This window comes from Phlebotomus papatasi, chromosome 2 (assembly GCF_024763615.1).
Source record: "Phlebotomus papatasi isolate M1 chromosome 2, Ppap_2.1, whole genome shotgun sequence".
Taxonomy (NCBI): domain Eukaryota; kingdom Metazoa; phylum Arthropoda; class Insecta; order Diptera; family Psychodidae; genus Phlebotomus; species Phlebotomus papatasi.
The window spans coordinates 76,617,827-76,634,027 of record NC_077223.1 but is presented as its reverse complement, the minus strand read 5'-3'; the positions used below and the strand labels follow the sequence as shown (position 1 = coordinate 76,634,027).

General features: G+C 31.8%; 1 protein-coding gene across 5 annotated transcripts in view; it reads left to right on the top strand.

Annotated features, from left to right (window-relative positions):
- Positions 1-9,867, top strand: part of LOC129804472 (cAMP-dependent protein kinase type I regulatory subunit) — a 33,331-nt gene extending 23,464 nt beyond the window's left edge. For 4 of the 5 annotated variants that reach the window (XM_055851799.1, XM_055851798.1, XM_055851797.1 and 1 more), the window contains 5 exons: positions 2,391-2,591; positions 2,680-2,899; positions 2,989-3,152; positions 8,348-8,484; positions 8,584-9,498. In XM_055851799.1, the coding sequence (XP_055707774.1) occupies positions 2,391-2,591; positions 2,680-2,899; positions 2,989-3,152; positions 8,348-8,484; positions 8,584-8,668 (807 nt within the window). In that variant the 3' untranslated portion in view covers positions 8,669-9,498. Of the gene's footprint in view, positions 1-2,390; positions 2,592-2,679; positions 2,900-2,988; positions 3,153-8,347; positions 8,485-8,583 lie in introns of all 5 variants that reach the window. The other variant, XM_055851796.1, reaches the window with a different exon arrangement.
- The last annotated feature ends 6,334 nt before the right edge of the window (positions 9,868-16,201 follow it).

The following is a 16,201-nucleotide window of genomic DNA, read 5'->3' as shown; positions in this document are numbered from 1 at the left end:
TTAAGGATCTCAAATCTGAAATCTGTTTGTTCGGATCACGTCTATAGATTTTTTTGAATATACATTTTTAGTTTTTTGCTGTTTTCTAAAATTCATAAATTTATATCTTCGGCCCTATTTACCCGGTGGTAGTCGCATAAAGCTAAAATGATGCAAAATTCCATCCTCAACAATTCTTGTAAACATATCAAGAATCTACCACGAAAATAAAGTATATTTTTTAAAGATTTGTTGGAAAAGTACATCTAAAATTGTGCATATTTCTGTGTTTTTTCGATCTTCTAAAAATTCTCCCACTTAAATAGAACATTTTATACGCCAATAACTATGCCGAAAAATGAGTGAATTTAATATTCTTTCAGTTTAATTTTCTTTAATATTCTTAAAATTTGTATTTTCTTTCTTAATTCGTTTTTTCACAATATTTTATTGAAAATAAAATGCATTAAAATTTAGGGTAAGTGTGCTAAATTTCGGCATAGTTGCATATAAGCACCGAAGTCCTAAGTTTGAAATGTAATATTTTCATATTGATATTTTTTGTTACTTCCTTTTCGGGAATGTTATGTGTGGAACCTTGAAAACTAGTTTATCGTCTTTGTTTTCTTCAAATCACTTCCTAAAATATTGAAAAATCAATAATAATATGGACATTTCTTTGGGTAGTATTTCGGCCACTTTGTGTGTAATATCGGCCACCTTTTTTCTGACCACCTTTTGTGATGCAACTGAGAGAAAATTTGAAAACGTCAAACGGAACGAGTTTAATATTTAGTTTAATACGTTTATATGACCCCCAAGCCCTGAGATGTTCCGTGTAATTTGTCCTGAAGACCTGAAGAGTAGCATCTCAAGTTTACGCGCAGATTCTCGTAGCAATTTGCCCTTCCTGAACTCTTCCAAGGCCTTTTCCACATCATCTTTTTCATAGAAGCGATGGTTTTTTTCTCTGGACATTGTAGAACTCAGAAATTGAAAAAAAAACACAAAATGAATAAGAAATTTAGGAAAGCAAAAGATGTTGCCGGAATAGGCAACACTACCTCACCGGAGAGACGTTCACAAAGTTTATACTTTTTTACGCGAAATACAGGATCCAGCTGGGAAATTTTACTCGAAATTTAAAGATTGATTCACTATTAACAATTCATTGACACACACAAATGAATTCATTGACTACTCGAATATTACATACATAATTTTAATTAATTTATTTGCATGACCGAAATTGCACTCAAAGTGGACGAAATTTGGCACACTTCTCTTATATAACAATTTTGAGTAAATTTTACAAGCGTGTCAAGAAACTTGACCGATAAAAATTGAACACTTTTGGGAAATATTTATTTTCAATATGAAAGAAAATTAATTAATTTTTAGAAATACATAAATAACATCTATGGATTACAAGCTACTCACTTGCAAAAGGAAAAAAATTGAAAAGTTATTTTTTCTATTATTTTTTTCCTCTTGGTTTGTCTAACATAGATTTGTCAAGCAACTTTTGGCCGATACTGTACGTACTTAAATTGAAATTTGTTGGGAAATATTTGAATACATATATTCTAATATAGCTAGTAAAGTGATTAAAATATTAAAGGAATTGCAAAAACGTGGTTTTTTTTAAATTTCTCGTTGGTTATTTCAATTTTATTTGCTAGTTCTTTGTGTATTTTCTTTATAGAAACATCGAAACAATAAAAACTATTATATATTAATCCTGCAAAATTCAGACAAGTTTTCTAATTAATTTTAGATTATTTCACCAATTAAAATCGTTGTTTTCGTTTTTTTTATGTACTATTCAAACATTTCTCACAATTGTGATGAAAGCTGAAATAATCCTTTCTAATTAGTTCTGAAAAGTTCAGTCAAAAGAGGGAGAGTTGGGGATATTTGCACATCTTGAACGAATAATTGAATAGTAATTTCATCAAATGTCTGTACTCTATGGGGATTCTCTGATGGTGAATGGTTGTTTGGATTAAAATTTTGTTAAAATTTACATAACTCCATTTGATGCTGCACAGAGAAAATATTTGGTTTTTGCAGGAGCAAATTGGAATGAATTCATTTGCAAGAAAAAAAAATCAATATATTATTCTTGGTAAAAGGTTTTTGATAACAAATTTTCTATTTCCCATCATTTTGTGTGTGTGACATGTCTCCCTGAGGCAATGTTTCTCTGTTATAATATACGGAAACTAATCTTCTTTCGGAAGTCTTAAATATGAGAATATTAAATCATGCTCAAATGCTCTCGAGGGCAATAAAACTCATATATGTGGAGGGGCTCATATTAAATTATCGTATAACCTTTTACAGAGACATGGGGGGATTGGTATATGGGAGTAATATTAATTCTGTTGGTGGTATGGCTCTTTTTATAGGTTGTACCAAAGGACTACAAGACTATGGCGGCTCTGTCAAAGGCCATTGCCAAAAATGTCCTTTTCTCTCACTTGGATGAGAATGAACGATCAGACATTTTCGATGCAATGTTCCCAGTTAATTGCTTAACAGGTGAATCAATTATTCAGCAGGGGGATGAAGGTGATAATTTTTACGTTATCGATCAGGGTGAAGTTGAGGTAGGTGATAGATTTTATTTTATTTTTGTAAGAAAATGTGAAAAGGTGTGAGCTATTTTTGAGTTATTTCCTTAATATACATCAAAAGGTGTTTGTAAATTCCGAACTGGTGACAACAATTGGTGAGGGTGGAAGTTTTGGTGAACTGGCACTAATCTATGGCACACCCAGAGCTGCAACAGTGCGTGCTAAAACAGATGTAAAGCTGTGGGGTATCGATCGTGATTCATATCGACGTATCTTGATGGGTTCGACCATTAGGAAGAGGAAAATGTATGAGGAATTCTTGTCCCGCGTGTCAATTTTAGGTAATGTTGCCATGTCAAATAGATTCCGATTGAATTCAATTATTCATCGTGACCCATATTTTGGGTGAAATCTGTCTGTCCTATTGCAGAAAGTTTGGACAAATGGGAGAGGCTGACAGTTGCCGATGCCCTGGAGACGGTTAGTTTTGAGGATGGAGAGACCATTGTTAAACAGGGTGAACCCGGTGATGATTTCTACATCATTGTTGAGGGATGTGCTGTTGTTCTGCAGCAAAAGGGCGAAGCTCAACAGGTGAGTAACCATCACGTAAACTTTTTACGTTTATACGCTAAATAAATTTCGATAATAAAAATAAGGAAAGTCCAATGGTGCATAAATTTCGCAAATAACATTAAAATCAAATAAAACGTCATTACTTCTTATAATGTCTAGGGGAATGTTTTGAAGCTTCGGAAGATGGATAGTTGCGTATCTCTCGAATTTTCCCCATTCTGACCCATAAATAAATAGAAAATAAAACTGCCTTGGTTAATATCTTACCATTAAGGGACACAGGAAAGTCTAGTGGTACAAAAGCTTTGTCATTCGAAACTCCAAAACCTTCCCCTAGCTGACGAATAATACCAAAAAATTGAGATTATTATTAGAAACAATTAATTACAACATATATTTCCGTCAGCCTTATTAAAATACAAATTTAAAAAAAAAATCCAGGCTCCGGCACACCTTTTAGATCAGGAAAATTTCATGAAGTCGAAATTCGAAACCCTTTCTTTCTCAGATTTTTTACATATGACTATCTCATTTTTTCGCATACCAAATTCTATTGAGCTAAATTGAATTCGGAGTGATGTTTAAGAGAAGAAGAAGAGTGCATAACAATGAGATAGACATTATGCAAAGCATATGAGAAAGAAAGGGATCCGAAATTCGACTTCATGAAATTTTCTTGATCTAAAAGGTGTGCCCGATTTATATATTTTATATATAAGGATTTATATATTTTGAAAACCGATTTTTCTAAAAGAAACACATAGGATGAAATAAACTAGAAGCCTTGAAAAATGTCTGTGTTACTTCCGTTGAGAAAAACTTGTTTGGGGCTGTTTGCAATGTTTTATTTTTTTATTAGCTCTTCATAAATTTCAGAAATTAAAATTCGAATGTGGTACACAAAACGATAATAAAAAGTTTAAGTTAGATATTAATAATCCTCACTAAATAAATAATAAAATAAGATTGCATTTACTTCTTAAATTTTCGTATGACACGTTCTTAGATCTAAAGTTTAGCCATATAGGGGAAAGTACTCTCCCTTCGAACGTTCATGCATTCGAATAATGTGAATTTTCTTTAAGTTTTCCTAAGAGTCTTAAACATTTCTATTGAATATTAGTTAGCTTATTAGCTATTATTGATAATTATGTGACAATCATGTTGAAATCTCATGAACGTTTGAAGGGAGAGTAGGGTAAATTAATCTAATTCAGAACCTGCTCCAAATGGAAATTTTTCGCTACTCCAAATGGAAACATCATTGTTTCTACGATAAATACAGTACTAAATTATTATATTTATATATTTTCTATACCACAGTTTCATTATTTAGTTAATTTTGCTCCAAATAAAGCGAAAATCTATTCATATTTATAAATTTTATTTTTGTTAATTTCTCAGAAACTTAAAAGTGTACCAATACAACTCCGCAATATATTTGAAAAACAAGACACTTTCCCCTAGTTTTTAAAATATAGAAGAGATCAACTACGTTTATTGAAAAACATAGGGTGGATTGTATTTGTGAAAAAGTTCAATTTCAAATGCATTTTTAAGCCGAATAAATATTTATTTATTTTTTCATTTTCTTTGCATCATGAGATTGCTTGTGAAAGGGACAGATAATCCTAACCGGCTTATGTAGGTGAGATTCTTAACGTGAGCTAACTCGGAGTGCATGCAAATTTGATTTGATGCTGAAGTAGGGAGACGCCATTCAGTTATCTTGAATCAAATTCGTGAAATTATACAAATTTTGTATTTAAACCAAAATATCAAGGATTTGGATGAACTGATAGAAAAGTGATATATGGGTGAAATGTAGACCAGAATGTTCTCTATAATTTTCCCATAGAACATGATCTCATCGATTACTCAGAAGCCAAGATAAGCGAGGTTTTTTGTTTCTTAACTCGTTTTTTCATCCAGAGTTCCCCAAGTAGTCATTTGTTGAACTTCAACTATATCAAAGAATTGTTGTATTTTGCGGGACTTTCCATTTAAACCCCTATTTTAAGTGTCTTGGTGGAGTAGAGGCAGTCAAATTGGCATCTGAGTGATTTCAAAGCGTTTTTATGGGAAAAATCATTTTTTTCACACTTAAACGGCAAAATCGGAGTGATAGCGTAGTCTGAGTGGAAAATGATGTATGGACGAAATGTAGAGACAAATGTGCTCTACAATTATGTTGAAGTAATCATCAAAATCGGTTCAGCGACAGTCGAGATAATTGAGGTTATGTGATATTGAAATTGGTTTTTCGACTGTGGCGCCCCTGATGTTGGTCCCACAAAGTTCAAATGTTCTAGAAAGTTGTAGCATTTGGTGAGATCTTTCGTTTAAGCCCTCATTCATCAAAATCGGTCACATAGAACCGGAGATATGATTTTTTGAATTTTGTGAACTTTGACCCCTCATATCTCCGGTTATATTGAAACCACAGCGCGCATACGCACCATTTTGGAAACGTCCTAGACTGGACTACAACATACTAAAATTTCATTAACTTGCACAATGTCGTTTTTGAGAAAAGTGACTTTGAATTTCGATGAATTTTGACGCTATCACAGCGCCACCTGTGGTGACTTTTTGAACTTCCATCTGAAAGTGCTCATCGAGACGAAACCAAAAAGGTAAAATTTAGGTCGCTATGTTAATTAGAACCGGAGATAGAGGCCGGTCAATGTTCGAACTTTGACCCCTTATAGCTCGGGTCAGGGGTTATGGATCGACTTAAGGTTTTTTTTGTTTGATAGGTATAATCAACGGCTACAACATACTAAAATTTCAGCCCGATGCACAATGGAATTTTTGAGTTATTTAACTTATAAGATTTAAAAATTTTCTTTTTAATAATAGCGCCCCTAGCGGTGGTTTTCTGAACTTGCGATGTTAGAAGGGGAAGTGGCATTTCACGAGAGCTTTCCAAAAAGCCCTCACTTTTTAAATTCTGACAATTAGAACCGGAATTATGGCCATTTTAAGAAATTTTTTTTGGACCCTTATAGCTCGGGTCTGGGGGGTCAGGGCACCTTAAGTTTGGTATTGATGGAAAGCTCTAAGGCCCAGCTATAACATACTAAAATTTGAGCCCGCTCGATGCCATAGGGGCGGAGCTATTGAGAAAACAAAAAAAGGGGGGTCTTCAAAATGGCGGAAGGAGGGGTGGGGGGTGGGGGGTGGGGGGTCAATGCACCAAGTTGCAATTTTCACCCGATATATAACCTTTGCCGAAAACCGCAAGTCGATATCTTTTTTAGTTTAGGAGCTATTAAGCTCCAAAGAGCGGCCGGCCGGCCGGGAACGTAAATTAGCCACATATATATTCGTGATCAGGAAGTGCTGAAACACATTTTGGCCAAATTTGAGGTCGATCGGACGACATGAAATTTTGTTAGGATTATAGTAGGTGAGATTGTTAAGAATCTCACCTAATATTCTAACAGAATCTTAACAGTTTTTAATAGATATTTCATACAATTAATTGGAATATTCCATCAAATTAAAAAACAACACAATTTGAAAAGATAGACAAAATTTTGGATAGCGGGACAAAAATTTTTGGAAAGTTGGACATAGTGATATTAATGACGAAATATTATACGAAATATGTAGAAAATCAAATGTTGAGGGGTTTCTGCGTATACTTGCACATTGGATGGTTATGCTAATCCCTCCTTTATGGCCGGGTAACAGTTGAGGAACGCTAATTACCAAGAACTTCCTGGACGCCCAACCAAAAAGAGGTTCTGTAAATTTCACAGACGCCTCGCGCTGTCCAGCAGTTATAGCTTTAAAGCGGATGCAATTTTTAGCACATTTAAATTCCCCATCCGCCTAAATCCTTTTCCACTTGCTTTGGGAGTTCTGTAGAGGCTCCTCTTTGTCTTTCTCCAGGAGTTTTTGCGATATTTACTACCCACTCTATCAGAAAAAGTGGTTTTCGGAATCTGGAAATCTTTGCAGCTTTTTTCAGCTGCTAACTGCTGTTCCAACTTCTAACTATTTCTCCGGAAAATTAAGGATCTTTGTCGTCCTTGTTAACATGATTTCACTGCACAAAACCACCAAATTCATTCACAAAATCAACTTGTCCAAGATTTCATAAAACTTGTTTTGAATGTAACACGAAATTAAATCACTTTTCTATCCTTTTTAAATGTAATATTTCACAAATATTTTTTATTCACCTTTTAAATGGATGTATGTATGTCCTTTGATTTTCACTACGAACTAAATAATATTTCACAAATTATGCCGAAAAATCAAACAAAACACTTTGATACTTTCCTAGCAACTTCCATAAAAAACAAAGAAAATGACAACTACCGTGTCAAGGTTATGAATATCACGCATGCAATACATTTTTTTAATTCTTCTTGCAAGTCACCCTTTGATTGTTTTATAACGATTTTTGCATTTTTAACTTCTCAAATAATCACAAAATTAGGTTTAATAATCTTTTTATCGAAAATTGAAATATTCAATTGATTTATTATCAAGTTTTTAAGGAGGTGTCTCACATTCCACACTGCTTTGTCCAACTTTCCAAACTGTCTCGCTTTAAACAAATTACCCCACGAAAAATTTGGTCATTGTAAAGCTTGGGACCGTGTAAAGCATGGGCACTTTCCCCTAATTGATATTTTCCTAAGCTAAATTTCTTGTTGAAACCAGAAAGTGGCTGAGTTGAATAGATTAGTGTTCGAATTAGCACTGTTTGATGGAGCTTGTAAAATTTTAAAATTCTGATCCTCTTTGATAATTGTGTTTTTTATTCGAAGGTGTTTCGAAAGTTCATCGTTTTCGGGAACTTAATTTTCTTTTTTCTTTTCAATATAAGAGCAGGTTCTATATCATTCTTAACATGTTTTTCTCATTATTCAAGGGAAAAGTAAAAAGTCAAAAGATTTTCATATAATCTCTTGAATAACATTTGACATTTCCAATATCTCTAAAGGTAAGTCGTTTCTCGGCTAAATCTTGAGATCTGTACAAGGTTTAATCTTAAAGATTCAAACATTTAAACATTTCTTATGACTCTCATGCTTAAAACCAAAAAAGCAAGTTGGACTTTCTTATTTTCTTAGATGTTTTTAAGTGAATTCGAGACTGTACATATATATTAGCGTGTAAACGACATAAATGCTATCAAAAGAATGATAGCCCGAGAGATAAAATAAATCTTTGATTATCTCTATTTGATTCAGAATGAAGATACAGCTGAAGTGGGACGTCTGGGTCCGAGTGATTACTTTGGTGAAATTGCCCTTCTCCTGGATAGACCAAGAGCTGCCACAGTTATGGCCAGAGGTCCTCTCAAATGTGTCAAATTGGATAGAGCAAGGTAGAGTATTGTATTTTGATTTCTTCTTCCCATCCTCGCCTCTTTCCCAAAGAAAACAACTTCTTTAATAACTTTTTTTCTCTAATGAAATTCGTGCAGATTCGAACGTGTCCTGGGGCCTTGTGCTGATATTCTTAAGAGAAACATTACACAGTATAACAGTTTCGTCTCACTTTCTGTCTAAAAGCAAACATATGAAAAAAATTTCTCAAGAAAAAAACAACAACAAATTTAGGAAAAAAAAGAAACCATTTTAAAGAGTGATTGCCTTTAAAAAAAAACCTTCCTTTATTCGCAATGAAAAATCTTGGCATTCTAGCTGAACGTTCTCATATTAACATTTTTTTTAGATACAGAAAAAAACAAAATCTTTTACACAAACTGCATTTCACTGCACTGTCAAAACAAGAAATAAATAATTAAATTAGAAAAATAAAATTTCAAAATAGGGATTGAAAAAAAAAACTTGAAAAAAAGAATTTCCTTACAAAGTTTAACAAAAAAAAGTATACAAAAAATATGGAGCAATTGAGGAAGTTTTAAAGGGAAAAAAATATGATAGAAATTGAATTGCGAAATATGAATTTTTATATAGAAACCCTTCAATGTAATCGTATTTATGAAAATTTTAGTATGTAAAATAATTCATCTATATCTGAAAACACGTTTAAATCCCATTAAAATTTCTCTACATTACATAAATAGGAGTTGCTGGACGATTGGAATCATTTCTCATTGAAACAAAAAAATAGGAAAAATAAATTATGCTTACCTCTTTCTAAACATTTTTTCAAATCTTCACTTTCATACACTCATTATCAAATTTTACAAAGAAAAAAGTTTAATGTAATAATTGTATATGATAGGTGACAAAAAAAAGAAAAAAAAGTGAAAAAAACAGAAATCTGTAACATGTATCTTTGATATACTTAATGAGAAAGGATGATTAAGCAGAGAAACTAATTTATTTTAATATATAGAAAAATAAAACATGCATATGAAGGTTGAACCAAATTGAATTTTCGGGTGAATTTACTTTGCGTGTTAAAACGAGCCGCGGGCGGATCGTAATCAAATTACAGCTAAAATTTATTTATTTTTAAAAAATTATGAATATACATACACCCTACACTTGTTGATGCGATTTAGTACAATTTAATTCAACATTTGAGGCAAGTTATTCTTAAAAATAATGTTTTAAAACAAAAGAAAAAGAATGCAAAAAAGCATAAGGAAATGATTTAATAAAAAAAAATATAACAAAATATAGCTGTAATTCAATTAAAAAATTATTAAATGAAAAACATTAAAAAAATGAACGTAATGTAAATAAATGTGTAATTTTAAATAAATTTACGACTGTGAGTGAAGTTTAATTCACAATCAATTTAATTTCATTCACAGACGTCTTTTTCGTTTTTTTCTTTTGGATAAAAACTTGCTTCTGATTTTCTCATTTAGCAAAGAGTTTGTTTTTGAATGTGTGATTATGTCTGACTTAACCTAAAAAAAAAATAAGGGTTAAAAGTTAAAACTGCAGGATACAAGGCGAGGTTTCGCTGGAAGCAACATATCTTGTTTATATTGAGACGGCAGAACTCTTAAGGTTCAGGTTTAAAAATAATCCCAAAAGTTTAGAAACAAATTTCAAGGTATTTTCTTTCTTTTTGATAAAATAAATTTCAAATAAAAGATATTAAATCCATAAATTTTGACTTGAAAGAGTCTTTCAACTAATTCAATTATTTAATTGAGGTTTTGTTGAAATACTAGGTAATTAGGTACAGTCTGTTAAGGGGTTACATGGGTCTCTCAGGTCAAAAATAGGCCTTTTTTCTGATAATAATTTATTGTGTCGAAAATATTTTAGAAATTCCAATTTTTGGGATATGAAAGAGTATCTTTTGATCAAAATTAAAAAAAAAATTGAAAAATTTTTAAAATTCGATCGTTGGTAACTGATTTTCGGAAACATTCCTCAAAAAACAGACTTTGCAGTAGGCAGGATTTCTCCCACTCTGAGAAAAATAGTTTGCAAAAGGATGTCAAAAGTTGGTCGTCACTCCGTGTAATTAACCAAAAAATTTAGTAATACATTTTCCAACCAACTTTTTTGCAAAAAAAGGAGGTCAATTTTGTGGAAAAATGAGCACTTTCCAGCGGCTTCTAGTGTCAGTATCGCTATGTCACTCAGAATTGTCAAATGGCAGATAAAATATTAATATTCACTGTAGAATTATTTTGCAAAGTGGTGATAGTTTTCGCGTGTTTCTCAATAATTATAATAGTGGAAATTGGGAGGAAAAGCTCTTCCGGTAGAGATTTGTGTTGTGATTCGGAAAAAGACAGTGCCGACAGAAATTAAATGAAATTTGAGCAGTGTTTTGCAGGAAAATTGCTCAAATTTTTATTTGGAAAATTGAATTTTGTGGGTAAGAGGGCTTACTCAAGTCTCTGGAGTGTTGGGTGATAAATATTTTGTATCCAAAAGACTTCAATACTGAAATATTTAAAGATTTGTTCGCGAGGTTGCACCTCCAGTGCAAAAGTTTTTGACATGTCGGATGGTTCATTTATCAATAACCCGACGACTAAAATTCTTACAAATATTACACTCTTGGATTAGGTTAAAACTGGCAAAATTATCCAAGAAATTGAATAATAATAGCAAGTGTGAAAAATTTATTGTGAAAAAAAATGTGTATAGTCGTAGTTAAATTAAAACTGTTAAGTGTAATTGGCTTCTTCATTAATATTTCGGGTACGTCGATTTTGTGTCTATACGGCAGACAAGAACACTAAATTTGATTTATGATATCTCAGTGTAGATGGCGCAGCTATAGTGAGTGTTCAGTTGTAGGCTAAAATTTGCAAAAATTTGCATAAGGAGGACAATAATTTGCAAAAATATACCCAAATGAAAATATTTACATCAAATTGCAAATTTTTCGATTAATTTACAGCTGATTTCCAAAATCAATCAATTTTTGCATCCAAATGCAAATTTTTGGAAAATATTTTATTCAGAGTACAAGACTTTGCATGTAACAGTGTAAAACTCCTAGGCAATCTTATAAGTTCTAAAGTACTCAATCTTACCTTAATACAGCCAAAATTAATTCAGGAAGGTGTAGAAAGATTATATTTAACTATTCGAACTTATCTCCCAGCGCATAACCTCAAATATTGGGGCCTAATTGAGAAAAATTCGTAAAGCCAAAAAATGAATAAAATGGCATTTTTGAGCAAACGCATTGTCACTCTAATTGGCTATTATAGACGGCAAGTGCAAATTCTATTAACATTGTCTTGCTCTAAAGAAAAAGAGTATACATTTTGAAGGATCTAGTGTAAGTGTGTCAAATTTCGGCATAGTTGCATGCAAGCGTCAAAGTCTCAAGTTTGAAATGTAATATTTTAAATACAAATTGATTTTTTTTATTCTTTTGTAAGAGTGTTGCTTGGAACCATGTAAAGAGTTCACCGTCTTTATTTACTCTAAAATAATTCTTAAAACATTTTAAAATGAATAAAAATGTAGACATAGCTTTGGTGCCCTATTTCGGCCACTTTCATTCTCATAGTTCCTTGTCCTTCGGGAATTCTTCCAATATCTTTTTCACGTCATCTTGTTTGTTAAAGCTACATTTTCTGTTATTCTTTTTCACTATATAATCTCTAGAGTATGTAAAATCTAAAAGTTCATGGAAATTCGAGGAACAAAAAAGGTGGCCGAAATTGCAAGCTGGCCGGAATTTAGCACACTTACCCTAATAGGACGCATTCGTCTCATTTCGAAATCCTGACCGAAAGATATAGAAAATTTAGTAGAAAAAAATGCATTCAAAAGGCCAGCCTATTGTCAATCAAGCTGATGACTGGGTCCATTATTAGTGGTAGCAGTGGTAGTGTCTTAGTTTTCAATGAAAGAAAGAAAAGTCATTTTATAAACACATAAAGCCGATAACGCTCTTACTTAACAGACTGTAAGTACAGTTGAATCTAATTAATCTGAATCTTACTGTAATAGTCAAAGAATGTAAAACCCTTTCGCCGCAGATCGAAATAATATCTCAAATTGTACTTCATTTTAAGGTTAAAATAATGAACTTTTGAAAGGTATAACTAAAAGAACTTTGTGTTATATAGTATCGTGCTTTTGAATATTAAAATAATTTATTATTAATTTTTTGAAGCTTTTGTAAGTAAAAAAAATAACTTCAGGCTACGTTGGATGATCTACAACATAACCTCAATTTTCTACTTAACCTTTTCAAGTTCTTTCGTAAGAATTAAATCCTAGAAATTCTCAAATAAAATATAATCTATTCTATATGTTGTCGATTTTAAAAACTTTTAGCTTTTTTTGAAATACTTTATTCTCTAACCTCGCAAGTTATTCTGGCTAGCATAACCTCACATTTTATAATAACCTCTTAGCCAAATGAGAGAACGGGAGTGTTTATTTAATACCATTCTAAATTAATATCAAATTTATATAGAAGTGTAATGTAATTTAAATTTCATGTTTATTTCCATAATGGTAACACACACACTTACACATAAAAATGAAACAGATTTTGTTTTTTGTGAAAGACCGAAAATGATACAACAGAATGTATAAATAAATTGAATAATTATTTAAAGTCATGTCATTAAATATTCTCTTGAAATTTTTATTCTAAATTTTCCTCTGCCATCAGTTACATCCTCCAAATGACAACTGGCGTAAACATTTTTCTTCAACAAGATGTTGGAAAATTCTCTGTTTTTGCATGTGGTGTAAGTGATATTTTGCCAAAAACTCATTTAACTATATCAAACTAATTAACAATACATTAGCATTCATTATACATTGTAGAAATTTTATGTCGCATGGACAATATTTTGTCATGTGTTTATTAATAGCTCCCCAATTGTTACGAAGCATTGAATTGTGGAATTTACATAAAACTCTCTACGTTTATTGCCTCTCTCTGAGGGACTTTGTGGTTGGCTTTCATTAACAAAACTGTATAATGCTATTTTAGCCTGAATAGTGGCTGCAAGTGCTTTCAGTGTTTACACCAGTTTAATGCCTCTTCAATGGACTTTGCTAGTATACTAATTAAATTTTGCCATTTCGGTCACTTATTTACTTTGTCCGTTTAATTGAATTCCATTTATTTATAGGTGGAAATTATTATTCATGCTTTTCTTGAGTATTTTTATTGAAATGATTCGAGACGTTGTTTTCCTTATATTCTTGTGCTTCATCATACAAAATTCACCTTCATAAATACTCTCATACTCCTAAAGAGGAGGCAGTGATGATAAATTTAGACAAACTGTTTGTTGTCCCAAATTTAGGAAAAGTTTGTGGGCTTGGTTTTCGGCAATTCATGAAGTACAAATGAGTAAAGTTTTGAGAAATTTCTGAATAATGAAATGAGACTTTTGTCCTTTTGAAACTATCTCTTATAAGAAACAAAGAAAAAAGTTCTGATGCATAAAATATTTGCAATTTATATAAAGTTTATGTGGTTATTCTGATTTGGGATTCTATTATTTATTTAATAACCAATTTCATTTCACCCCGAAAAATATTTATTATTGGCAAATGTTGCTGAAGATTGTAGCAGTTTGAGAAAGTTCTTTCCATTTCGGTTTCAAATAGTTCATGTTTGACATTTTACTCACTTTAAAAGTTTATTGAAACCCGTAGAATAGAGCAAATTGCTTGGAAAATTTGAACTTTTAAATCATATTATATATTTTTTAAATTTCTTGGCAGTGGCTATTATTAGGATAATAATGCGGCAGTCTTGTAGAGGGAAGTGGTCCACCTTTGAATTGAGGCAGCTTTGAAATTGGAATTTTTCTCCCACTTTCAAAAGAGAACTGACCCTTATCATCATGCAATTCAGCTTTACAATTGGTTTGTGGAGCTAAATTATGTATTAACATAAGCTCCAATTCCATTTAAAAATAAAAGAAAAAAGCCCACTGTTAAAGCTTCTTCAATTCAAAAGAGCCCCACATTTCGCTATACCTATTCTTTATTTTCAGTTTCTTGTTGCATCTTTTAGGTTTAGGGGACATTGGGGCAAAAAGTCACAAATTCAAAATTCAATGTCTTCCATGATAAAAGAGATATCGGCTTAAATTTTTTTCCATAAATGGCCTCCATAAACCTTCTTCAAAGTCGTAAGTATTTGTATTCTATTGTATTGTATTTATTATTCATCTTGATTCAGACAATTCCCACTCCCCTTGCGGCCATCGCCGTCTTAGTGTAGTTGACCAACCTCCAGAGCAAAATGATGGAAAACTCCTTCACAGGTTGTATAAGCCATGTATAAGTTTCTTAGAATTCGAACAAGGAATTTAAAAGATAAAAAATATTGAAATTTTTAGCCCTATTTTTCAAATGTCTTCCTTATAGCAAATATCAATTCTGACCTACTTATTTTTCAAAATTGATGCACTAGTAAATATTTCCTAAATGATTTGGATTCTTTGAATACAAAACCACTATCTATTTTAGATTTTTACAAAGATTCTTTTCTCCAGGAAATCCTTTTATTAAAAATGACCACTTGGGGTAAAAAGTAACAAGAGATATAGAGCAAAGAGTAACAAAGTCCGAAGCAATTTCTGATGTCTCACGGCGAAAAGAAACGTAATTTCCATGTCTCGCTGCTTTTTGTTTGCATTGGTCAAACGATTAGCAGTCTCTTGTGTGTTTTTTTTTTCTAAAATAGCATGAAAGGCGCTTTTCTCGTTCAGATAGAGAAAACTGTGTTTTAAAAAGGTGTAGAGGAATAAATTTCCTATGAAAATATGTCACCTAGCTATTTTTTTTTAATTGACGCAAGCCCGTAATAAAGCAAATCAAAATATAATAATATCCCATACCTGGTACTATTTGCCCCAGCATTTTTGAGAATGGTCACAAAATTACCTTTTGGAAAACAGCTCGATAAATATATTTTCTTACAAAATAGAGGAAAATGACTTTCACAAAGTTGTAGAGCAGTAAATTTCCTATAAAACTGCACTAATTAGAAATTTGTGGGGCGCTAGGGTAGCTTGAAAAAAATAAAATACCCATTTTGTGACTTTTTGCCCCAGTCTCCCCTATTATCTTATTTATGCAAGAAATTATCGCATAAAGTATAAATCACATCTTAATAATGAGAATTTGAAGGTTAAGAAGGCAAAATATCTAATAAAATTCTTCAACTTAAATGAGGTAAGTGAAGCATATATCGACTGTGAAGGTTGGATGGATCATCACCGTAAATTAAAAAAATATATGTTGCTTTTAATGAATTATCTTTTTGCAATATGTGTTGCATTTGTAACTAAATGCAAGACATTTTACAAAAAAAGACAATTAGTAAAAATCATTGAATAATTTGCGAAAAATCATTGTGTTATGGGGTGACGATCCAACTTTCATAGTCAGTATACATGCTTCATTGAACACTTGAACACCTATTTTAGATCTTTGAGAATCAATGGGTCATTTTGGTGATCCATTGATAATCTTGCTGATTATCTTAAAATCAAGAAACAAAAGTTTTTTTGGGAATGTACTGGTCCTCAAGAGATTAAGCTCTTCCGGTTTAGGGAACACCAAATATCAAAATATTGCTAACATTTCGTAAACTATGCTAATATAAAAGTACATTTTTAAGCTATTGCTGTTCGCTAAACGTTTTTGTCAATAGTA